Source organism: Phyllostomus hastatus, unplaced genomic scaffold (assembly GCF_019186645.2).
Source record: "Phyllostomus hastatus isolate PE091 unplaced genomic scaffold, TTU_PhHast_1.1 phas_contig_38, whole genome shotgun sequence".
Classification (NCBI taxonomy): domain Eukaryota; kingdom Metazoa; phylum Chordata; class Mammalia; order Chiroptera; family Phyllostomidae; genus Phyllostomus; species Phyllostomus hastatus.
Window position 1 is genome coordinate 8,514,820 of NW_025333869.1, and position 25,795 is coordinate 8,540,614.

Consider the following 25,795-nt stretch of genomic DNA (forward strand, 5'->3'; position numbering starts at 1 on the left):
AGGGATCAGAATACCTGACACTAAACTATACTACAAGGCCACTGTAATCAAAACAGCCTGGTACTGGCATCAAAACAGGCACATAGACCAATGGAACAGAACAGAGAGCCCAGAAATAAGCCCAATTGTCTATAGTCAATTAATATTTGACAAAGGAGGCAGCAACATAAAATGGAGTAAAAATAGCCTCTTCAACAAATGGTGTTGGGAGAACTGGACAGCCACGTGCAAAAAAAAATGAAACTTGAGCACCAACTTACACCATATACAAAAATAAATTCAAGGTGGATAAAGAACTTAAATATAAAATGTGACCATTAAAGTCCTAGAGGAGAATGTAGGTAGGAAAATCTCAGATATTTCACAAAGAAACTTTTTTACTGACTTGTCCCCTAGAGCAAGGGACATAAAGGAAAGAATAAAAAAATGGGACCTCGTCAAAATTAAAAGCTTCTGCACAGCTAAAGAAAACAGTATCAAAATTAAAAGAGAATCAACTGTTTGGGAAAACATATTTGCCAATGATACCTCAGACAAGGGTTTAATCTCCAAAATATGTAAAGAACTTATAAGACTGCACTCTAAGAAGACAAGGAATCCAACTAAAAAGTGGGCAAAGGACTTGAACAGACACTTCTCCAAGGAGGACCTACAGAAAATCCAAAGACACATGAAATGATGTTCAATATTGCTAGCTATCAGAGAGATGCAAATTAAAACCACAATGAGATACACTTCACACTGGTCACAATGGCCATCAGAAACAAAGCAACAAACAACAAGTGTTGGAGAGATTGTGGAGAAAAGGGATCCCTAGTACACTGCTGGTGGGACTTCAGACTGGTACAACCACTATGGAAAAAAGTATGGAACTTCCTCAGGAAACTAAAAATGGATCTGCCTTTTGACCCTGCAATTCCACTGCTGGGACTCTATCCTAAGAATACTAAAACACCAATTCAAATGAACCTATGCATCCCAATGTTCATATCAGCACAATTTACAATAGCTAGATTCTGGAAGCAACCAAGATGCCCATCAGTAAATGAATGGATCAAAAAACTATGGCACATTTACACAATGGAATTCTATGCAGCAGAAAGAAAGAAGGAGCTCCTACCCTTTGCAACAGCGTGGTTGGAGCTGGAAAACATTATGCTAAGCGAAACAAGCCAGGCAGTGAAAGACAAATACCATATGGTCTCACCTTTAACAGGAACCTAAACAACAAAACAAAGAAACAAGCAAAATATAACCAAAGACACTGAAATAGAGGTCAGGCTGACAGTGCCCCCAGAAGAGAGTAGAGGGAATTTCAGGGGACAGTAGGAAGGGTTCACAGGAACAAACTTAAAGGACACATGGTCATAAACTAAGGGGAGGGTGGTAATGGGAGGGAAGTGGGGAGGTGTGGGAGTGGGGACTGGATTGGGAGTAAAAAGGAGAATACTGTATTTGAACAATAATTAAAAAAATAGAGTTTAAGTTAAAGCAAGAGGTATATAGATCCAGTAGAGAAAGAAACTTTACTTCTGAATGTTATTATAGTCCTGAAGGACATGTGAACACTGTGCCAATAGATGTTTTTACAAAAGTTTCACAATGGAGTCCATATAAGGAGGGTTGGCTAAGTAAGCTCACTGTTATCCCATTATGCATTCATTCATTCCTTTGGTTAGCCAGTTGTTTTGTAATTAACTTGCGGCACAGGCACTAAGCTATAGAAATAGAACTAATGAAGCAGCTTGACAAAGTGGAGTTGGGTTCCTCTCTATTTGGATTCTGGTTCAATTTCTTATTAAAGTCCTAATATCTCTGAGCCTCAATTTCCTCACCTGCAAAATGGGAATGAGAATTCCTACTTTTCAGTCCTGCTCCAAGGAGAAGAGAGAACTAATTTAGATTTAGTAATGCTATCCAGGAGACTCTTTTGCAATGATAAAAATGTTCTATATCTGCCTGTCCATGTGGTAACCACTAGCCTCCTGTAGCTATCAAGCACTTGTAATGTGGCTAATGAGACTGAGGAATGGAATTTTTAATTGCATTTCAATTAATTACAATAAAATGGCTTCATGTGTATGGAGGCTCCCATCTTGGACAGCATGGATCTGGAGGGCCCAGGACCAAGTGGACAGTAACTGTTCCCTCATACCAGTCCTAGCAGAGGAAATGTGGAACACAACATAGCTGCTATTCTACCTGGTTAGGGAGAGACACATTCAAAAAAGAAACCAATCACAAAGCTGTGCAATAGAGTAAGTACAAGGGCTTTAGAAGCCTAGAGGAGGTGACTTAACATGGCTTGGTGGGACTAGGAATGGCTAATCTAGAGGGATGAGGTAGGGAATGGGAATAGAGGAGGGTAGGTATTCCTTCAGAGGGAACAGCATGTGCACAGCATGGATAGAGGACAGATCGTTACACATTAGGGCCTGCAAGGGCTTCAGAGTGCTGAAATTGGGGCTCACCAGGGAAGCAAGGGTGGGAAGATTCAATCAGGAAGGTAGGCATGGGCTGGGCATTGAAAGATCCCACCTCCTAGTCTACAGAAAACTGAGTTTTATCCTGGAAGCCATTTGAGGTTGTAAAGAAAGAATATACAGTTTAATTTAGTTTGTGACCCTCATCATAAAACCTGACCTCACAAGTCACTATTTGGGAACAACTTCTTAGCTATGGATGCCTTCCCCTTCCTTTGTCTTAGCTCTTCCCCCTGCAAAATGGCCCACAATGTGTAGCTGTCAGGCATGCTGTGAGGGTCATCCTGCTGCCTCAGACTGTCTTCTGGGAAAGGTCTTCTCACCAGGCACAGAGTAGCCCGGGGCTCCATCCATGCAGATCTGCCTCTCATCCACCGATGAAGGCTTGAGAGTATACACGACAAACACTGCAACCCTTAATATAGAGAAAGAAGGATACATTCAACATGGGGCTCAGTCACATCTGCTGAACACATATGAAGGTTTTCTATATAGATCCACTGAAATGCAGCTTCAAGGTAGGGTTCAAGGGGAATCACATTATTCTGCACTTAATGCAATATTTCCAGAGACCTCTAAAATCTTCCAGGATTCATCAGAGCAGTTAGCTCTGGCTCTGCCAGATCACTAGAAGAGATCATGATGATGATGAACAAGTTTAAATGCCACACCAGCTGAGACTGCTTTTTGGGAAGTCTGCAAAAGGCAGGCATGTTGGATCATCAGCTGTGGTGATGGCTGTGCTTATGGAAAGGCTTGAATTTGTGTTACAACAGGCATTTCTGAGCACCAGGGAGCAGTGAACACACAGCCCTGCTGGGGACTCTCACACATTTACCCTTTTCTTCAACGTTTGGCCCTGATCAGAAATCTCCTTGAAGATTCCAAGGAATAGAACCTGCCATTGCATTGAAAGGTAGTGATGCTGGGTTGAGTGTGGTCAGGAGACAGCTGGGCCTATATTCCCTCATGAAACAGTCAGAGGATCTGCCCTTTCCCCTGGGAAGTTTGGTGTGGTACCTGAGCAAGTCCTGTATACTGAAGTGGCCCCTCAGCTGACAGTGCAGGATGGCCATGATGGTGGGGATCTTGGAGGGGGTGAGGCCTGGCTCATTGAAGAGGAAGATGAGCTTGGGTATAAGCTGGGCCTGGTGAGCAACTTCAGCATTCCGGGGTCCTTCCCTGGTGAGCCCAGGAGAGAAGCAGTAAAAGCTTTTACTGGAATGAACCAAATTTGCTGTGTTTCTGCTAAAAAGGTTTTCCAGGCTGGGCTTACTCTGTGGTCCTCTGACTCCAATGCTGACTTGGCAGTTAATCAAAATGCTGTCAGACACCCATTGAATAAGTGTCTTCCAAGTTCCAGGGCCACTAGGGACAAAGCTCCTGTACCTTTCTACTGCCCCTCTCCAGAAACTGCCTTCAAAGACAACCCCCAATTATTGACTTTTAAATTCCATTCTCCAGGGAAAACTAATGGTGGTCTCAGAAAACTCAGAACAAAGACAGCAGAATTGAGTGTGACTGTGAGCACTTCCCAACAGCCAGGAGCATGGGGCCCTTGGCGAGCCTGTCTGGTGTGTGCTCTTCCTGCCACCCTAAAACCACAAAGTGGATGAACACATCGCTGAAAGTCAAAGGGGAACCTTTGACAGAATTCAAACATCCACATTCCCCTCCTTGGGCTAATCACAATGCAATTTCCAGTAAATTCTACTCCCCCCAAGAAAACAGCTACCACAGTAAATGCCTACCTCTTAGAAAACAACAGGTTCAGAGAGAAAGTGGAAAATGGGAAAGACAAAGAGATGGAAGAAGGATAATTTGGGTGAATTCTTCCTTCTTGAACTTCCATTTAGTTCTAACATGCTAAATTCTGCAGGGCTCCACATCCCTGATACACGAGAGGCAGAGCAGCCCAGCTCTGTGTGTGATATGTCTGTTGTTTATAAGCCTTGGTGTCTTTCATGAGCTTTCTCATTACAGCACTGAGCAGGCCATTTTTTCTGTATTTCTTCTCCACAGGATTATATCTTGTTCTTCTCTGAACTTTCAGCACCAAGGAGCCATGTGAAATGGAACGTTCATATGTTGGCTTCCCTGCCTCTCTTCTCCCTTATTCTGATCACAACCCTTGGTTTTCTTTGGGAAACACTTCTTTCTAACTCCTCTCCACCTACCCAATAGGTGAAGTCATGTTTCCAGCTGGGACAAATGACCCCAGATGGCCCTGTGAGGCTTCATCCTATTGCTAGGATTATGGAATAAAGAGAAGCCCTCTCTGGGACTGTGCTGAGCAGAGGATATGCTCTGAGGAGCCCAGCAGCCACCTTGCTGCCACAGAAGGCCTGCTGAAATGACACTAGCAAGGAAGAAAGCCAGGACAACATCAGTGACAGATCTCAGAAAAAGTGCTATGAGTGCCACCCAGCCATAGCTAAAGATCTGCCCCATTCAGTTGTATAAGCAATAAATTCCTTTTTTCTCCATTCCCTTTCTCCTTCCCTTTCTTTCTTCCCTAAATTGCTTGTAGGGTAGTTTTGCCACTTGCAACAAAAAGAGCTCTGACTAATTCAAAAAGTAACTTGGAGAGGTCACTTAGAGGGACAGTGGGTTGGGAGGCAGGTGGGTTCTCCTCTACTGGCCCCACTTACTGATCCCTAAGAAGGTGCTAGTTGCCAGGGCTAGAAAGCTGCCTTCTAAGGCCCCAAAACAGCAGGGGAGACAGACATGCCCCACATAAATGAACCACTGGGAAGGGTATTGCTACAAACTGAATATTTGTGGCCCCCCTAAATTCTTGTGTTGAATCCTTACCCTCAGTGGTGGGGCCTTGGGAGGCTATTAGGTCATGAAGATGATGCCCCATGAATAGGATTAGTGCCATCATAAAGGAAGCACTAGAGAGCTCCCATGTCCCTTTTAACAGTTGAAGTTATAGCAATAAGACAGACTTCTATGAACCAGGAAGTGGGGTCCTCACCAGACACCAAATCTATCAGCCTCTAGAACTGTGAGAAATAAATTTTTGTTGTTCATAAGTCACCCAGCCTGTGGTATTTTGTTATAGAAGCCTGGACAGTTTAAGACAAACATGCTACCATCAGGAGACTCAGTGCTCTGGGAGTGGGCAGGGGCCATGGTTGCTCAGCCAATGGCCGTCTTGCCCTCTCAGTCCCTTTTCTTGGCATGAAACCTTTGGCTCTAAGGCCCAGGCTGCCAAAGCCCAGCCTACCTTGGTGATCGAAGGATTTCCACAAGATGGGAAAAGAGGGAGAGATCCAGGTTGTCCACAGTATTCATCCAGAGCTAGAAGACAGCAAACACACAGTGAAACCAAGGCATGTGTGAAAAAAGGGGGTTTCCAGGAAGTTTGAACAGATAATGTGCTAGACATAGTGTCCTTTCACTTGGAGTCACTAACACAATTTTTCACCTCTGGAATCAGACCAAATCTCTTGTTGACAGAATGTAAAGGGCTCCAGCCCTGGGGGAAAGCTCAAACATCATTTCTCTCCTCCTCATCTCTGTTGCTGCCTGGAACTTCACTATGGGTTTAGATTCCAACTAAGGACACCTGTGCTAACCAATGTCTGTCCAGCCTTGGGCCCTAGACAGTCCATATACCAAATTCATCTCATCCTGCCAGGAAAATGCCAGTGTTCCCACTTTAGAGATGAGAAAATAGAGGCTGAGATAGACCAGCTGAGTGATGAGTCCCACTCACCACCAACAAGTGGTAGGACTGGAATTAGAAGCTGGGTCTCACTTTTCTGGTTTTACGGTATAGCAGGTACACACCCAGTTTGTGCATGCAACACTTTCTTCATAAAACCTGAGCACAGCCCACACTGCCTTCTGTACAACAGAACTTTGAGTGACACAGATGTGAAATGCACCAAGATTCCCAAAGTGAAGGTAATCACTCAGGTTGTTTTCATTCATAGTAAACAAAATGCAGCTGCTAACTATCCTCTAGGACCAAGTTGATGGTGACCCTTCATGTCTCATTTCTACACCCCTTTTAGAGAGCTCTATTATTTCTTATCTCTAAATACTGAAAATTTCCTAAGGCCCCACATGTAGAGGATTCAGATGTGGTATTATACAGGGCAGTCATCTAACACCAAAAAGAGCTCACACTTACAAATTATACCATTTGTGGGAGGTAAGAACTGTCATGCAAAGTCCTAAAATGATATCTGCATTTAGTAGATGAGAAGATTGAGGCTCACAGACACTAAGTAACTTGGCAACCAAGTTACTTGGCAACCAAAATGGCAACCATTTATTAATTGGCACATTTATCAAAGCCTGGTCTGTCCAACCATGGAGCCTATCCTTTTGCCCCCTCACTGTGCAACAGGCCAGTGAGATTCCCAACAGGCCATCTGTAGAGTGTAACCCATAGGGTCAATAATCACCCTCACTTGAATGAAGCAGGCAGCCATGGCTATGCTCTTAAGAGGGAAAGCAGAAGAGTTTCAGTGGATCCAAGTTTATCAGGAGGCCCATGAAGACAGAGACCACCCCCTGCAATCCCCAGGACCTAGCATTATACCTACCTCATGGTGAGCACATAATAAGAACCCATTAATTTTTTAAAGAATGAATGCAAGGAAAATCAAGGTGAAATAAATGTATTGCTCTAAACCAGAAACAAGCTGACAGATTTCCAGCCCCTGTAAGCACAGTCACTGCTCAGAGCACATGGAGGTAGGGCAGCTACCATGGGAGAGCTTGTGTGGCTGACGTGGCTCCAGTAGGGGATGGGTGAAAGTCATGGCACCTCAAAGTACACATCAGTAGGATGACAAGAGCCCTTCACGCTTGGAATATTCATTCACAAAGGGAGTCACAGAACACATGACACACCAAGCTCCATGTTGAGAACTGAGAGACAGAAAAACATGAACCTAACCAATCTAGGATGCTCCTAGGCCCCTTCCCCTTCCCACCATAGCACATCCCTGATTTGCTTTCCAGGAGCATTAGAACACTAAGACATTGCCATAGCACATTTGATGCTGATAGCTCTTTTAGAAATTACTTTACATAATACCAAGTATCTAAATTTTGGAGAATGAAGATAATTGAATCTTTTGCTTGTTTTCCTGTTATATAACCTGTTTTCTAAGGACTTCATTGAGATATATGATTTATTTAAATATCGAATAAGTAATGTGTCTAAATGTGCCTTCTCCCCACCTGAGATCACCTCACAAGCCAGAATGTGCCAACCTGTCCCTGCTTCAAAGAACCAAAAGTCTAAGACTTGAATGCCCTCAACTTCATGTCTCTTCTCCCTCTCAGCTGTCTGTCCCAGTCATTGAGGACCCCGCCCTTTCTCCTGTAACCCCTTTACTTGTCTCCAAACCCTCCTTCTTCTTTAAAGACTTGTGCCATCAATAGCAGTTTCTCCATCTTGGTATTTTAACCACACTTTTCCCACTACTTCCTCCTTCTCAGCCTATAATCAGACTCACCTCCTATCTTAGGTCCTGAAACTCCTCCCCTCTATTTTCTTTTCTTCTTCAAAAGACTGTCTCTGATTTCATCCTCCTCCCTACTCTTCACCTGACTTCTGACCCTATTATTTACTTTTCATTAGGCTTGTCACTGACCTCCAAATGCAATGTACACATCTCTGCCTTTATTTTACTTGATGTAGAGATACATTTAGGAAACTCTTCCTTTTCGATCTTTTCTCAAAATTTTATTTTACTTTATTTCATTTTGCTTTACTTGGGTTTTTTATTCTTAACCTAAGCTTTAAAAGCACCAGCTCACCCAAGGAAATAGTTTACTCAGGGAGGGTGATGCCATTTGTCATTTCAGGAGAGGGCAGTGGGAGCCTGGAGGGTTCTTGCATGAGTCATTTCTGAGCCAGGCTGGTGGCAGGGGTTCCATGATGCCTCAGCAGGAACACAGCATTTTGGACAGGACATGTTGTCCACTTATCCATGTAGCAGAGCCACTTGAGCACATCTCTTTTCCTGTTGTGCACAGGGAGTCCACATACCAGGCCCTGCTGTCTTCCCTCACACATACCAGGCCCTGCTGTCTTCCCTCACAATCCTAAATTTATCTTCAGATCCAGGGCCAGTGGAACTTCTCTGCATTCCAGGTGTAGATTTTAATTATTTATTTTTAGAAAGAGGGAAAGGGAGGGAGAAGGAGAGGGGGAGAAACATCAATGTGGTTGCCTCTCACACATCCCCTACTAGGGACCTGGCCTGTAACCCAGGCACATGCCTTGATTGGGAATCGAACCTGCAACCCTTTGGTTCACAGGCCGGCACTTAATCCACTGAGCCATATTAGCCAGGGCTTCCTGTCTTCTTTCTATTAGAACCAGTTAACTAGTGTCAATGATCCTTTCTTTGTTTATTTCTTTACTATTTAAATAATTAATGTTCTCATCTTTATTATTCCTTCTTTCTTTCTTGAAAATCTGCTTTTGTTTTTTGTTTTGTTTTTTTTTTAATTTCTTTTATTGTTGTTCAAGTACAGTTTTCTGCCTTTCTGCTTTTCTCACACCAGCCCTCTCACCTCCCTCCCCCATTTCCACAACCCCCTTGTTATTGCCTATATGTCCTTTATAATTGTTCCTGTAAACCCTTCACCATTTTCCCCATTGCCCCTCCCCTCTCCCTTCTGATCACTGTCAGCCTGTTCTCAATTTCAATGTCTTTTGCTATACTTTGTTTGCTTGTTCATTTTGTTGATTAGTTTCCTGTTAATAGTGAAATCATATGGTATTTGTTTGCGGTTTTTGTATTTTTCTTTTTATTTGTTTTGGTTTGGGTTTGTTTTTCAGTTGTTTTAACTTCTTGATCTGAAGCCCCTGTTCATTAATTTAAAATGTTCTCTTTTCTAACATGGACATTGATGACTATAAATTTTCTTCTATCTCCAGCTTTCAGCAGTGCCCCCACAGTGTTTTGATATATAGTATTTTCTTTGTTATTCAGTTCTATAGAAACAAATTCTAATTTGAATTATTATCCTCATTGATCCTTTTATCTCACTGCCTTTGTGGCAGTTCACGTTTCAAAATTATCCACCTGGTTTTCTGTAACAATCTCATGACCCATCTCCCTGCCTGGGATTCTTACCACCTAAGTGATAGACCTAGAATAAAATTTTGATTCTCTAAATAACATCCTTAAGTAGCTGCAGTTCAGCAAAACTTATCAACAATCTCAAATTTATTATATTTTTGAAACAAGCCAGGCATTGAAAGACAAATACCATATGATCTCACCTATAAATGGAACCTAATCAACAAAGCAAGTGAACAAAATATAACCAGAGACATGAAATTAAAGAACAAACTGACAGTGACCAGAGGGAAGTGGGGAGAGAGATAATGGGGAAAGAATGGGAAGAGTCATCAAGGAACATGTATAAAGGACCCATGGACAAAGACAAGGGTTGATGGAGGGTTGAATGAGGGGGGCTGCATGTACAGGACAGGGGAGAGCAATTGGGAGAAAAATAGAGACAACTGTCATTGAACAACAATAAAAAATTTTATAATAAAAGCCTTTATTCTAGTAATTCTAAGGAATTTTTACATAGGAGGAAAGTACACACAAAAGTGTTATGTATAACAGCATTCAATCATAACAACAATATGTAGAAATAATCGAAGAATTTGACAATAGGGGAATTATGAAGTAACCAGATGCAACACAGATTATATTCTGACCTCAGAACAATGCTTGTAAAAGTCTGTAATAAAATTTTTTAAATGTTTATGTTATGTGGTGAAAGGTTGGACTAATAATATCTACACTAATATTATGACTATGATAAAAAATACAATAGTATGCATAGAGAGTTAAGAAAGGATATCTTGAAGGTTGACAACAATCATCTGGGTCTCAGAAATATGAGTCCCTCCTACACTTTTCTCTTATTTAAAGTATTCTGTAATAAGAATATATTATATTTAACTTAGAAAACAGTTTTTAAAATACTTCCATGGGCTCCAGCACACTCTCGTATATTGATTAAAATGCATGTCCTGCAGTTTAGCATCTTCAGCCTGCCTTCTCACCCTCCCCTTCCAGTCTCAGGTCTATTTGCAACAACTCCCTGACAGGTGCTCTCCAGGCCACTTTCTCTCAGTCCCCCTGGCTGCTTTCATCCCTGCATGTGTGCAAATAACATGCACTCTGCCTTGAATGTCCCCCAATGCATGCACTCTTCTAGGCTCAGCCCCAGGGTCCCTGATCTGTAGAGCTGACTGAGTGTTCTCTCACTCCCACCCCCCAGAAGCCCTGTGCCTGTCCCCCTCACACTCAGCACATTGTATGTCACCTTTGTTGTGTCCCAAGCCCAGGCAGCTGTAAGGAGAGACTGCATCCATGTTATCACCATGACTCCAGGATACCTTCATATCTGACCCCAGTGTGACCTCAGTAAATTATGCTTCCTGAATGGATATATCTACCCAAAGTTCTGTGCAAAACTCTGCTCTGAGCCTGAGGCATACCCTCAGCATTTCTCAGTCATCCTTTCAAAGGAGCACTTGTGAACAGCAAGACACCATTCAAAAGAACTGGCAGATTACACACACACACACACACACACACACACACACACACACACACAAATATGTTTTAATCCTGACCTGAGGATATGTTTTGTTTTGTTTTTTATTGATTTTAGAGAAAGGAAGGGAGAGAAATAGAGAGAAACATCAATGTAACAGAGAAACATAGATTGGTTGCTTCCTGTATGCACCCAACTGGGGATCAAATCCGTAACCCTTTGGTGTAAGGGGTGACACTCCAACAAACTAAGCCACCTGGCCAGGGAAGAATATATTTTTAAACATATAAATTATCCTACAGTTTTAAAATTCTTTCTCAGATACTACCTGGTTTGACATGCACACAAGCCTGTTAAGGAAGATGATGGTCTTTATTTCATGCTTGAGAAAACTGTAACTCAGAGAAGTCAAGAGACTTTCCCAAGGCCATACAGCCCATTAGTGTTAGGATTTCATTATAAACCAGGACCTCTATGCTCCAAAGTCTTTGAGGTTTTCCCTCTTATAACCATCATAACTATTGAGGAAGCCAATGTGCTAGGTTTAGAGAAAGTTCCAGACTTTTTTAACCATCTCACATTCCTTTACAATTCAAATTCCATCTCCAGTTTACCTCAAAATCACAGAGAATGTGCTGAAAAACACCAACATTGGTGATGGTGGATGACCTGAAGCCCAGTTCTGCAGTGCCAGCAATGGAGAGGATCAGCTGAAATACTCGATGGTTTAGAAGAGAGGTATTCTTCCTCAGGAGGAATGCCAGTATCTGGAAAGGTTAAAACAAGAAGCATTCTTCACATGAGTTTAGTGTCAGGACTCTGTTCCTCACCTGCTTGTCCCATCATCTTTGGTCAGCCTGGTCTGAACTCCTCTGCTCTTCGGGGCTACCTCCTTGTTCCTATGGGCTCAGAAGAAAAAACATGTGCCAACTCCTGTGGCTGCTTCCCCATCAGTGCCTACCATTCTGTACATGTGCTTCTTCCTAAATCTCTTCCTCTGTATTCCAGAATTCCTCGATGCCTTCTCCCCTCTCAGTTTCCTCCAGTTTCTGTGTTCCTTCTCATGTACCTAAATGGATCCTCTATTCATAACCATCCCATAAGTGCTGCTCTATCACCAGGAAGGTACCAACAACCCATGAACTCAGTTACACCCAATGTCACTCCAGTTACAGCCACCAGATGTGTCATTCTGCTGTGCAAACCCTGGGAAACCAGCACCATGCAGGCACCCATATAGGAAGGAGGCTCTGGAATCCCAGTGGCCAAGACCAGTCTCAGAGACTAGTAAAGTAGATCACTCTGGGCCTCCTGTTTCTGTTGGCCTCAGTCACAAAAGTCAGGCTATGTAGCCATCCACTGGTAACTGGGTTCTCACCCATCCCATCTGGATTCTCAGCTTAGCTTTCCCACAGCTCAGTTCCCTGTGCATGGGTCTGACATAGCCCACCCTTCTTCACATCCTTTCAGACACACTCTTTCAGTGTGCCATTGGGAAGTCCTGTTAATTATCATGGACTGAATGTTTGTGTCCTCCCAAAACCTGTAGGTTGAAAATTTTACCCCACAACATGATGATATTTGGAGGTGGGTCCTTTGTGATATAGTTAGGATTAGATGAGGTCAAGAGGGTAGAGCCTTCACAAATGGGATTAGTGTCCTTACAAGAGAACTTGCTTCTTCTCTCTGCTCTCTGCCATGTGAGGACCCAATGAGAAACTGGCCATCTGGAATCCAGAAGAGGGCCTTCACCCAAACCTGACCATGCTGGCACCTGATCTTGAACTTTCCACCCTCTAGAACTATGAGAAAATTAATTTCTGTTGTTCATAAGCTACCCAGTTTATCGTATGCTGTTATAGCAGTCCAAACTTGCTAAGACAATTGCAATAATCAAATACTCAGTATCTTATATTGTTCTTGTCAACTCTTTGACCATTCCTCCTCTCCCATCAGAATATAATTAGGATGGCTGAAAATTGCTTGAGAAAAATCACATTCAGGCTGGCTGGTTTCATTTTACATTATTAGTGTCAAATATCAAATGGGTACTCAATTTGGCCTGGCAGTCTAAATCTGTTTTTCTAGCAAGCTAATTTTCCTTTTCCTAAAGACAATGATTTCATCTCTTCTTCCTCCCTCAACCTTCCTTCCCTTCTACCACTCTACCTCATACTCCGCTGAGAAGATGTAACTGTCAGACATGGACACTCTCACCTCCTGAACACCATATCAATAAAGGCCTGTATTGCATTCCTTCCTCTCCCACCTGGCCTCTAGAGCCCACTCCTCACCTTCTCAAGGACACTGTTTCTTAACATAACTCTCCTCTTTTAACTCTCTCTCTCTCTCTCTCTGTCACTTCCACCAAAAAAATGTGCTCTAGTATTTCTCTTCTTAAAATATTTCTCCCTCAACCCCTAATCTATCTAGCTGTCACCCCATTTTGCCACTCTTCTTCAAATTTCTAGAAAGCACTATGGCCACACTGGCTCTATATCCTCATCTTACTTTCTCTCTTCAACCCCCTTCACCTGGTTGCTGCCTCCACCTGTCCATCTGCCTTAGAAAGGTCACCAATGACTTCCAGGAGCCAAGTTCGTTGGAAATATCTCTTTTCTTAGTCTGCTTTGTTCTGTTAACCACATTGGCTTTCTCAAATACTTTCTTCTTTCAGATCTTTGGCAAAATTTTCTTTAGTTTCTCTTACTTCTTTTTTCTCAGTCTCCTTAGTTGGGTTTTAACCATTTCTAACCTCTACATGATTAGTTTTTTCTTTCTCTTTAGCCTTCTTCTTTATTCTCTCTACTCCTCTTGACTATTTCATCAATTTTCTTGAATTAAGTAGCATCATGATGATATTAATAACTCACATTCATACCTCAAGCCTAGCTTGCCCTTCTGATCTTGAGCAATCTATCCCACTTGATATTTCACTTTTGATATCTCACACAGCCCCAGCTGCTCCCCTTTGCTGTCTTCCCAGGCTCTCTCAGGGTCCCAGTCTCTCCAGGATGCAGTTTTCACAGCATACAGTGCTCTGTCTCAGTCTCCTGCTCAAATCTCCCCCTCTGACCCATCCTCCACCCTGGGGTCAAAAGTCATTCTAAAGCATTAATCATTCCATTTCCCTGTCCCAAATCTTCCTATAATTACTCATAATTTCCAAATTAAAAATCACTGCTTCCTAGAGTATCAGATTTCTGGTCCTACTCTCTCTCTCTACCCAACCATGAGGAAGAACTTCAAGTGTATTTTTTATGTGAGTCGGGAATGCCAGTCTTCTTATTTACCGTGTTATGAAAATCTGTCTTATAAAACTCAGGATATCACCTAGTCTGAGAAGAGGATAATAAATAAATTTGATAGAAATAACAAATAGAAAAATGCATGCTCTTGTTGTGCTCTCACATCCAATCAACAAATCAGCAAATAAATACAGAGTAAAAATATTAAAAAATATTAAATCCACTCCTGAGAAAACTTTAATTGAAGACCCTTATTATAATTCTCTAATTAATTCCGCAAATCATTATTAAAACCTGCTGCCTACCGTGTGCTCTTTGGGTGCAGCAATGAGCAAGCAGACCAGTCCTGCCCTCAGTGAGCCTGTGTCTATGGGGTAAAACAGACCACAAGCACATATAGATCATGCCAACTGGGCATGAAGGTTATGGAGAAAAAGAAAATAAGAAAATGTGTCTAAAAAAAGGATGAGATAGGATGTGAGCCATGCTTTATAAAGAGGCAAGGGAGACAAATAGTAATAATAATCTTGTTTCTTTATATAAACCTGGGCATTCCCACCACCACCACTGCCTAGCCTCTTCTTCTGATTTTCCATGAGGACATAAATATTTGAAATGTTTCTTTTTTAAGCCATAAGAATATTTTATATATTTCCTTCTTCTGTACCATGTGTAAAGGTACAATAAATCCCTGAATCTGATGGGTTCTTCATTCAAATAAAGTATTTGGAAGTCTTTGTCTCACAATAATAATATTTTTCTGTCTGTCCCATTAGACAGTGCTATAAAATGAATGTTTATGTCCCCTCAAAATTTATATGTTAAAACCTAATCCCCAATGTGATGGCATTAGGAGGTGGGGCCTTTGGGAGATGATTAGGTCATGAGAATGGAGCCTTTAGTGGGATTAGTGTCCTTATAAAGAACTCTCTTGCCTCTTCCACCTTGTGAGGTCATCTATGAACCAGGAAGTAAATTCTCACCAGACACTGAATTTGCCAGCACCTTGGTCTTGGACTTCCCAGCCTACAGGACTGTGAGAAACAAATTTCTGTTGTTTATAAGCCACACAGTTTATGGTGATTTTGCTATAAAAGCCTGAATAGACTAAGACAGTAAGTTCTACAGAAGGACAAACTAAACCTATGTTGTTCACTCACCTCCCTGAGCCTAGCACACTGCCTAGCACAGTGCCTGGCTCTTAAGTAGTGTTCAGTCAACACAAGTTGAGTAGGTAAATCTGTGGGTTTCTCCTTGCCTCTACTACCTCCTCCATAAGCTCAGCCAACCCAGTGCCCTGGTCCTCCTCCAATTGCCATTCTTTTTAATGAATATCTTTTGGCACCCCACCTTTATGTGACATCAGCCACCTTTGCAGCTCTGTGGCACATTCTCTCTCTCAAGGCACTGTGTTCATGTGACAAGCATGTGACAAGCACTTGTGAAGAACTCATGGTATGTCAGGTTCTATACTTGGCAGTAAGGAGACAGCAGTGAGCACATAGGGTCCCAACTCTTACAGTACTCAGACTTTCTGGGAAGATGGCTGCATTACCACTGAGTCACAGATTGTGGTGGTCTAGAAGAGACTCTGGTATGTATTCAATGTATACTGAAATTATCTTGGTATTTGTCCAATTTTATCATTCTTGATATACCCATGACAGAAGAAATTGCTTTGTAACTTTTTGGAAGTGCTCATAATAATTATTAAAATCCCTGGCCACAGCCAATATCTAAGTGCTAAATTGGGTCAAATCCCACTATTACCTTTAGCAATTAAAAAAAAACTTGCATATACAAAAAATCCCAAATCTTCAGTTTTAATATAAACCCAAATATACCCATTCACTTATTAACAAAATATTTACAGAGTATCTGTTTGGTCTCAGCAATACTCTGGAAACAAGAAATGCCCAGGAATTTAGATGATCACAATCGAGTGGAGAAAAGCAGATGATTGTTATAGCACTGCATGAGCATGGTTAGCACTGGGTATCACACAATGCCACAGGAGGCCAGAGATGGCCACACAATAAGCTCAGGGGCTGGGAAGAATAGCCTGGGGAGACTAGCCTGGGAAGATATGAATGAGTGTACCTAGGAAAGAGAAGGAGGTGGCACTCTAAACCCAGGGTACATATACACCAAGTCACAGGTTACATTTAACTAAATGTAACTGTGCAGGATTTGGGAGGTAGAAGTGCAGGGTGGGAAATGTTGGTAGGGTTAGGGGTCAGGTTGGTGGACAGGTTGGCAAGCAGTTTTGAAGGCCTTTAGAAACTAATCCTGAGCCTGGAATGTTGTGTTAGCTGTTGATGCCTGTGAAGAATGCACACAGGGGAGAAGTATCACCAGGTCTGCAATGCAGACTGTGCCTGGTGTCAGTGGCTTTGAGGAGCAGCAGGAAGAAGGGACCCCTATCCAGCTATGTAGAAGTCCAGAAAAGAAGACTGTGCCTGAAGTGACATTACACTGCTTTCTTCTGCTCAGACCCTGGCTTAGGAGCCAAAAAGCAGGAATGCTCTTTCCCAGCTCCCCCTGCACCAGGAAGAAACACTGTGGCCTTTGTGTCCCTGACCTTGTCTAGTCTTGCACCCTAGGCCTGTCCCTGGTGATTTCTTGCATGGTTACTTCCCAGCCATGCAGGAAGGTGCTCCAGGGCTGTGACCAGTGTCATCTGACTTTGTGAACAGTAAATAGCAATAACAGTCACAGTGAACAAAGACAGCAGACACTCTGAGTAGACACTTTTCTAAGCACTCAGCACATATTAACTGAATTATCACAGCACTACATAATAGGTGTTATTATGATCCCCATTTTACATACGGGAGCCCTGAGAAACAGAAAGATTAAAGACTAAAGTTGCTCAAACAACAAGTGTTGGAGAGGTTGTGGAGAAAAGGGATCCCTAGTGCACTGTTGGTGAGACTGCAGACTGGTACAACCACTATGGAAAGCAGTATGGAACTTCCTCAGAAAACTGAAAATGGATCTGCCTTTTGACCCTGCAATTCCACTGCTGGAACTCTATCCTAAGAATACTAAAATACCAATTCAAAAGAACCTATGCATCCCAGTGTTCATATCAGCACAATTTACAATAGCTAGATGCTGGAAGCAACCAAGATGCCCATCAGTAAATGAATGGATCAAAAAACTATGGTCCATTTACACAATGGAATTCTATGCAGCAGAAAGAAAGAAGGAGCTCCTACCCTTTGCAACAGCGTGGATGGAGCTAGAAAACATTATGCTAAGCGAAACAAGCCAGGCAGTGAAAGGCAAATACCATATGGTCTCACCTTTAACAGGAACCTAAACAACAAAACAAAGAAACAAGCAAAATATAACCAAAGACACTGAAATAGAGGTCAGGCTGACAGTGCCCCCCAGAAGAGAGTAGAGGGAATTTCAGGGGACAGTAGGAAGGGTTCACAGGAACAAACTTAAAGGACACATGGTCATAAACTAAGGGGAGGGTGGTAATGGGAGGGAAGTGGGGAGGGGTGGGAGGGGGACTGGATTGGGAGTAAAAAGGAGAAAACTGTATTTGAACAATGATTAAAATAAAAAAAAAAAGACTAAAGTTGCTGAACATTTACAGGGCACTTATTCTGAGCCAGACATAATTCTAAGTCCTCTACCTGTATTAAATAATTTAGTCCTCTCTGCAGCCCAATGATACAGGAGGCACAAGAGTCTGTATCATAGAGGTGGGGAAATGGAGAGAGAGGCTGAGTAACTCATCCAGAATTAAATAGCAAGTTAAAGGGTAAGGCAGGTTCAAACCTCACACTTTGGCTCCATGGTCTAGCTTCTTTGGCCATCATGCTAGACACAGTGGAGGACAATGAATGGTTCTTGAATTCGTTAGTGAAAGTTGCTGGTAGACACAGACAGGTGTGCATCCCCATCTAGATCAAAGTGTCTCCCTGGCTGGCTGTCACCTGACCCTGTGAGCCAGAGTCTCCAGAGTCTCAGGACCCAAGGGCTTTAGGCTCCTCTTCTCCAGAAGTCACTCTAGAGGAAATATCCACTGGGGCAAGAGAAGCTCCTCCCCTTTCTCTGGGGAGTCAGAGACTCAGATGGAAGGGCCGGATTACCTGGTACCCAAAGATGTGTTGCATCAGGCGGTCACACATGACATTGCTGGTCAAGACTAAGTGCAGGACTTTCACAGCTGCATACATAGTATGGTCATCTGTTGCTAAGGAAATGAAGCCCAGGAGGATGGCAGGCCCACCAATGAAGTCCAGGCTGCTAGCAGCAGGGCTAGAGTGGAACACCCGTACCCCTGTGTGGGAGAAAAGAGCATTCCATCAGTAGTCAGAGCTTCATTACAATGAAAAGTCCCCAATAGCATGCTGGGGTAAATGAGCTGCCAGAGCCACTCACCACTTATAGCAGAGGAGCCTGTGCACATGGGACAGGCTGGAAGGAAGGGCAGGGGGCTACTCTGAGTCCTTCCTGTGTCATCAGAGACTGCAACACCCCAAGGGATTTCAGATCACTCTCCTCCATCACAGTCCAAAGTGTTGGAGGAGCCAGATGCCTTAGATGCCATCTGACCCTCAGTCCATGCTGGCTCTTCTGACACCCTTTGTTCTCTAGATCCTATGGGGCTGGGTACTTGCACCAAGTCACTGCTTTGATGGTCACTAGCTATTGTTTTCACTCCAACAACCACTGCCTCTGTACAAGACCCTACTGTGCTCACTATATGGGTTCCATTGTTCATAGATGCCAGTCTTGTTAGCAGCTGACTTCACCACCAACTGTCAGAGGCAGCGAAGTGAGCTGACATCATTCAATGTGGGAAGCCAACTCTCCAGCAGGGTTATCTCACCAACTCTGCCCCCACCGACCAACAAGCTCTGATCTGACTGCCACTCAGAATCCCAAGCTACACAAGTGATGACATCTGCAAGTCCTTTTTCCCAAATAGCAGGAAAAGTCCATGGCCTGACATACCCAATTGGCCCACAGCCACGGCTCCAATGGTTCGAAGAGAACCCGAGAGATGGCTAGCACAGTTTCTTAGCAAGAACACGGGCATGGCATTGTCACGGGATGAAATGTTCATCTAGAGAAATCGGTAACAGTTAGTCCAGAAATTCTTTCATGTAAAGGAAGAAGTCTTATTTATAAGTTCCTGGAGGGTAGGCACCTTGAGTCCTGGCCCAGTGTTGGTGTTCAGTAAAGAAATAATAGTAGAACCAATGTCAGGCAGACTGAAACCAGAATTCAGAATCTTATGTCATGTCTGTTAAGCTGTGGCTTAATCAAGGGAGGAGCTTTGGTTACAGTTGTGCCATTAGTGTCCAACACACTCATAGTGAGTAGCTAACAGGGGCAAGAGTGATCCTAGGACACCTGGAGGTGGACAGTGCTACAAAGGCCAGCATTGCCTTAGTCCCAGGCTAGGGTTGTCCAGTCTCTGCAAGCCCCAGCCTATCTGGTTTCAGAGAACCAGTGAAATGGGAATCCTGGCTTCCTCCATCAGTAGGAACTCTGTCAGGAAGGCACTTCTTTGGTGCTCAACAGGACTTAACCCCTGACCCCTTGTCTTCAATAAAGGGAGGTGACCCTCTGTCTGGGAAGGTGGAGTCAATGGAAAGGCATCAACCCAAATTCATCAGCAATAAGCAAAAGGTTCTTAAACAGGAATTAGGGAATAGTAAATCTAATGGCATCTTCACTTACAGACATGTCTGCTTGCTGTTCCACAAGTTCATTGTTTAAAATAAACAGAGAAATTCACAGGACAGTCTGCTGTGTAAGTGGTGGTAGTGGTGGTGATGGTGGTGGGGTTGGTAGCACTCCAGAAAGGGAAGCTACCTAGTACTCTCCATGTCACAAAGGTTTTTAAATATTTCGTTTGTTCTAGCTCTACCATGAAGAGTGAAGAGCATCTATTTTCTTCTCTGAGCAATTACAAATAAAATGGTTATCTTGGGGGAAGTTAATGGGGGAGGAGTCATAGAAAACTTTAACAAATGAAGTGGGAAGCACTCCTGTATGTATTAACCACCACATGTGCAAACATGAATTACCATTTACTCAGTTATGAAAAACTGAAGCCAGCCATGAGATCATGATTCTGGGGGCAGCAAGTAACATTGAAGGCATACCTCTTTGGCAATCAGGCGGCTGTCCACCTCATTATACGTGTTTCTGATGTCCACAGCACTGGTGGTAGAGGAGCTGGCTACATGAAGGCCAAAGGAAACTCTTTCCTCTGCAACCAGGGGTGCCACTTCTGTGCCAGTGCCCTCACCTAAATCAACACATTTTCAATTATTTGTACTCTCACTGTACAGAGAAGAAAATTAACCCTCAGAAAAGTAAGTATCTACTGATATATGGCAAAGTAATCATCCAGAGAATATTGTTATATTATATGTTGCTATGTGCTTACAGATTTTTACTTTGTATGCTTGCATGTTTTATGTTCTTATGTCTCATGTTTTGCCCCTACTTGTGCTTTTTTGACACTTATGAAAAATCATGGAGAAATCTTCACAATGCTAACCCTACCATAATTATAGGGGCATTCCAAACCTCTAATATAGAGGCTTATTATAGACTTGAAATGCCTATCAAGGATGTAATCTCACTCCCCAAAACCAAAATGACAAATGATGAGAAAGCTTGCTTATAAAAATTAAGAGACAGGCTGGACTGAAAGTCCTAAGATTTTCAGTGAGCTGAATATCCATGGGAAACATCCCACTTGGAATTAGTACTCTGGTCCCTGCATCAAGGAGAGCCACATATTTGACTTGAGAAGCATGGTAAGGCCAGAGAGTCAGTGAAACTTTGGTTATAGATTTCACCTGTCACATTGTTCGGACCAGTGCAATTTGCCAGAGGAAATGAAGTTAGAAAAAGACCTTGGACCTAGAGAAAGAAACACTCAACAGCTCTTCATCACTCTTCACCACACACAAGACTTCTGTACATGGATGCATTTATCATTTTTCCCACATGGGCGCTGACTCCGTTAACTTGATGGAGCGCAAAGAGCAATGATCCCTGCTTGAACAACCAACAATCAATAATGAAAATGTGGATGTTTTGTCTGTCTGTTTAATAATTGAAAACAACAGCATACTTTAGTTAAAAAGCTCCTTCATTAAAAGGAATGTAACTTATTTATCTCATTCTCTTCTCTTTCTTTGTTGATGGTATTACCAACCCACTCTTCTCCATTATGTGCTTTGAAGCTGAAATATGAAGGATATTGTCAGTTCCTCTTTTTGTGACATTTTCTGTTGGGTTGTAAATATATAATGATCCAATTGCAGAGGTATTCCCCAATGACTGACCTGTGCTGAGTTTATTCTTTATACATATGCTATAAACAAATGGATGTCTAGTTTTAAAATAAAATCAGCAAGATAATTATAAATAAAAACACTTCATACCTTGGACATGCACAGCTTGGAAGTTGCTACAGTATCTTGGGCCAAGTTTGTTAATAACTTCCAGAGTTTCCATTGAGATGGCTTCTTCAAAGAGGTATGTAGGGCCAAGTCGCCATATTAATGATGACTTCTGTTTCCAAACTTGAGGGGTAGCGATATATCCATAAACATCCACAAATGATGATGGATCCATTGAAAGGAAAGGTCCTGGTAAGGTCTGAATGTATAACATCTGTTAAAATAAAAAGGATGGAAGGTGGTTAAATTTGGAATTAATCAAATAAATACATATGGATATAAAATGATGTACCTTATATTTCCCTCAAAGTAAAAACTTATTTCACCTAAAAACACTAAAAAGATGACTCTCAAAGCTGAGAAAAGTGTTCCAAAACCAGTTATAAAATGCTGGTAGGAGTAAAAGAGTGACACTATGCCTTTGGGAACAAATTTGAAAAGAACACTGAAAACCCCTGTAACACCTTTTTGTTCCAGCCATCCAGTAAGAACCTATATTCCATCACTGAGTTAATTTCATGTACTGAAAATAATTACAGATATATAGATAGGAAGAAAATAAATAAAACTCTCTCTTTTTGTAAATGACACATCCATGTAGAAAGTGTCAGGAATCTACAAAAAGAAAAAAAAAAGGAAACAAGAAGCCAAAATTCCAGAACTAAGAAGTCAATTCAGCAAGGTCACAGGATACATAATCAACACACAAAAATCAACTGCATTCTAAGTCTAACAATGAACATGCAGAAACTACAATTAAAAACAATGCCATTTACAATTGCTTAAAGTAAAATGAAATACTTAATAATATCTGTACCCTGAAAATTCCAAAAGAATAATAAAATAAATCAAATAAAACCTATACAGGTGAGGAGACATACCATGTTCCTGGATAGGAAGACTTAACATAACAGAGATGACTTTTCTCCCCAAAATGATCTACAGGTTTAATGCAATCCTATCACAATCTCAGAAGACTTTTTGTAGACAGACAAGCTAATTCTAAAATTTATATGAAAAGATACAGGCTCTAGAATGGCTTAAACAAATAGTTTAACAAATAGATTAAGTTTTCTTTTTTGAAAAAGAGGAACTAAGTGGTACATACTATCCTACCCAATATTAAGTCTATTATATAGCTATAATATTTAAGAGAGTATGGTACTGGTAGGAGGATAGACATGCAGATCAATGGACTAAAGTAGAGAACCCAGAAATGAACCTATAGAAATATGCCTAATTCCCTGGCTGGTGTGGCTCAGTGGATTGAGCACTGGCCTGTGAACCAAAGGGTCGCCAGTTCAAATTCCAGTGAGGGCACATGCCTGTGTTGTGGGCCAGGTCACCAGTAGGGGGCACTTGAGAGGCAACCATATGTTGATGTTTCTCTCCCTCTCTTTCTCCCTCCTTTCCCCTCTGCCTAAAAATAAACAAACAAAAAACTCTAAAAGAAAAAAGAAAAGAAAAGAAATATGCCTAACTGATTTTTAACAAAGATTTAAAAGTAATTCAACGGTGGAGGAGTGGCATCTTCAGCAAACGATGCTAGGAAAACTGGACAATCATAGGTAAAGAAATAAACATAGACCTAAAACTCATGCTTTACACAAAAATTAATGCAAAATTGATCAGAAACTTAAATGTAAAATTTAAAACTGAAAAATGCTTTTAAAAGGCATAGGAGAAAATTTTCAGGCTCTAATAGTACACAAAGAGTTCTTAGGCTTGACACTAAAAGAAGGAACTGTAAGAGAAAAACTGATAAATTACATTTGATTAAAATAAAATTTTGGCTTTGAAAATTTCAGTGTGAAAGAGGGTTAAAACCAAGCTATCTACATTAGCAAAAATTATTTGCAAATTACATAGTTGACAAAGGACTAGGATATCTAGGATATATATTTTTTAAAGATTTTATTTATTTTTAGAGAGAGGGAGAGAAACATCACTGTGTGGCTGCCTCTCACATGCCCGCCCCCCAACTGGGGACCTGGCCTATAACCCAGGCATGTACCCTGACTGGGAATCGAACCAGTGACCCTTTGGTTCACAGGCCAGCACTCAATCCACTGAGTCACACCAGCCAGGGCTAGAATATATTTTTTTAAAACCATTAGACCTCAACAGTAAAAAACAAACAATCCAATTAGAAAATAGGCAAAAGACTGGAACAGGCATCACTGAAGAGTATATGCAGATAATAAAAAAGCATGTGGGATCTTCAGTCTCATTAACCACTAAGGAGATGCAAATTAAAAACACTCCAGGAAAAGTTAACATTGTTAAAATGTCCATTCTACCCTAAGCAATCTATAGATTTTATGCAATCCCTATCAAAATGCCAATGATGCATTTCACAGTACTAGAACAAATAATTCAAACATTTATATAAAACTACAAAAGACCCCAAATTGCCATGAACTTGAAGGAATCATGCTACCTGTTGAAGTTGAAGGAAACATGATATCAAACCATACTACAAGGCCATAGTAATTAAAGCAGTATGACATTAGCATGAAAACAGACATATAGATCAATGGAATTGAGTGGAGAACCCAAAAATAAATCCATGCCTCTATGGCCAATTAATATTTGACAAAGAAGGCAAGAACATACAGTGGGGTAAAGAGAGTCTATTCAACAAATGACAGGAAAATTGGACATATACTTGCAAAAAAATGAAATTAGACCACCTTCTTACACCATATACAAGAGTTAGCTCAAAACAGATTAAAGACTTAAATGTAAGACTTGATACAATTAAAATCCTATAATAAAACATAGGCTGTAAAATCTCTGACATTTCTCTTCGTATTTTTTTCAGACATATCTCCTCAGGCAAGGGCAACAAAAGAAAAAATAAACAAATGAGACTACATCAAACTAAAAAGCTTTTACAACAAAGGAAACCATCATCAACATGAAAAGACAACTCACTGAATGGGAGAACATATTCACCAATGATACATATGACAAGGGGTTAATACCCAAAATTCATTAAGAACTTATACAACTCAACACCAAAAACCAAACAATTTAATTTAAAAAAAGGGCAAAGGACCTGAATAGACACTTCCCAAAGGAAGACATACAGATGGTCAACAGACATATGAAAAGATGCTCAATGTCACTAATCATCAGAGAAGTGCAAATTAAACCACAATGAGATATCACCTCACACCTGTCTGAATGACTATCATCAGTAAACAAACAAACAAACAAACAAAAAAGCAGTGGCAAGGATGTAGAGCAAAGGGAACCCTCATACACTGTTAGTAGGAATGCAGACTGGTACAGTCACTGTAGAAAACAGTACGAAGGTGGCTCAAAAATTAAAAATAAAACTGTCTTATGACCCAGCAATTCCACTTCTGGATACATATTTGAAGAAACTCAAAATGTTGGGAACTGCCCTGCCTAGTTTCAGAAGCTGTAACCTCCCATGGCTAAGGCTGAGTGAGCGACCTTCAGACCATAAGCCGCTAAGGAGACAAAGCTTATCTCCCTGGCAGGGGCACCACTTCTGGTCTTTTTCTTCACCCTGCCTGGCCCCCAATGCTTAATCAGTTAACCAATGATGGGTAAGATTCCCCAAGGGGGGAATGACCTAAGACAGACATGATCACAGGGAGGCCCCAGGGAAAAACTTGGGGGGCTATAAAGAAATGGGATGATGGACCCTCACCCCATGGCTTTGACAAAACCTGAGTCCTCATTCTGTCTGCAAGAGGTCTCCTAATCTCTTGGCTGCCTTACTTCCCCTGTCTAACTTAAGCCTGAAACAATGACAGAGGGAGGTGCAGCCCTGTGCTGGAAAGGGCAGGTTTCCCAGGTGATTGGGCCTAAGAAAGAATATGTAAAATCTTGTGAAATCTGCTTTGTTTAGAATGCTCTCAATTAAATGATAAGGGTCCAAGCAAGAAGTGAGTTTGTTCTGAAAAGTTTTATAGCTCTCTAGCTATCTGACCCTGACTCAAATAGCCCTCAGAGTTCTTTGTTATCTATTGTTTGATCCTTACTGCCTGACAATGATTAATGAGCTTTACCTATAATC

General features: G+C 41.7%; 1 protein-coding gene across 3 annotated transcripts in view; it reads right to left on the bottom strand.

Annotated features, from left to right (window-relative positions):
• WDFY4 (WDFY family member 4) overlaps positions 1-25,795 on the bottom strand; it is a 345,693-nt gene that overhangs the window by 200,090 nt on the left and 119,808 nt on the right. For all 3 annotated transcript variants that reach the window (XM_045842001.1, XM_045841998.1, XM_045841999.1), the window contains 8 exons: positions 21,724-21,955; positions 20,428-20,573; positions 19,268-19,379; positions 18,400-18,590; positions 11,657-11,809; positions 5,716-5,789; positions 3,504-3,665; positions 2,807-2,898 (listed from right to left, as the gene is read on the bottom strand). In XM_045842001.1, the coding sequence (XP_045697957.1) occupies positions 2,807-2,898; positions 3,504-3,665; positions 5,716-5,789; positions 11,657-11,809; positions 18,400-18,590; positions 19,268-19,379; positions 20,428-20,573; positions 21,724-21,955 (1,162 nt within the window). The remainder of the gene's footprint in view (positions 1-2,806; positions 2,899-3,503; positions 3,666-5,715; positions 5,790-11,656; positions 11,810-18,399; positions 18,591-19,267; positions 19,380-20,427; positions 20,574-21,723; positions 21,956-25,795) is intronic.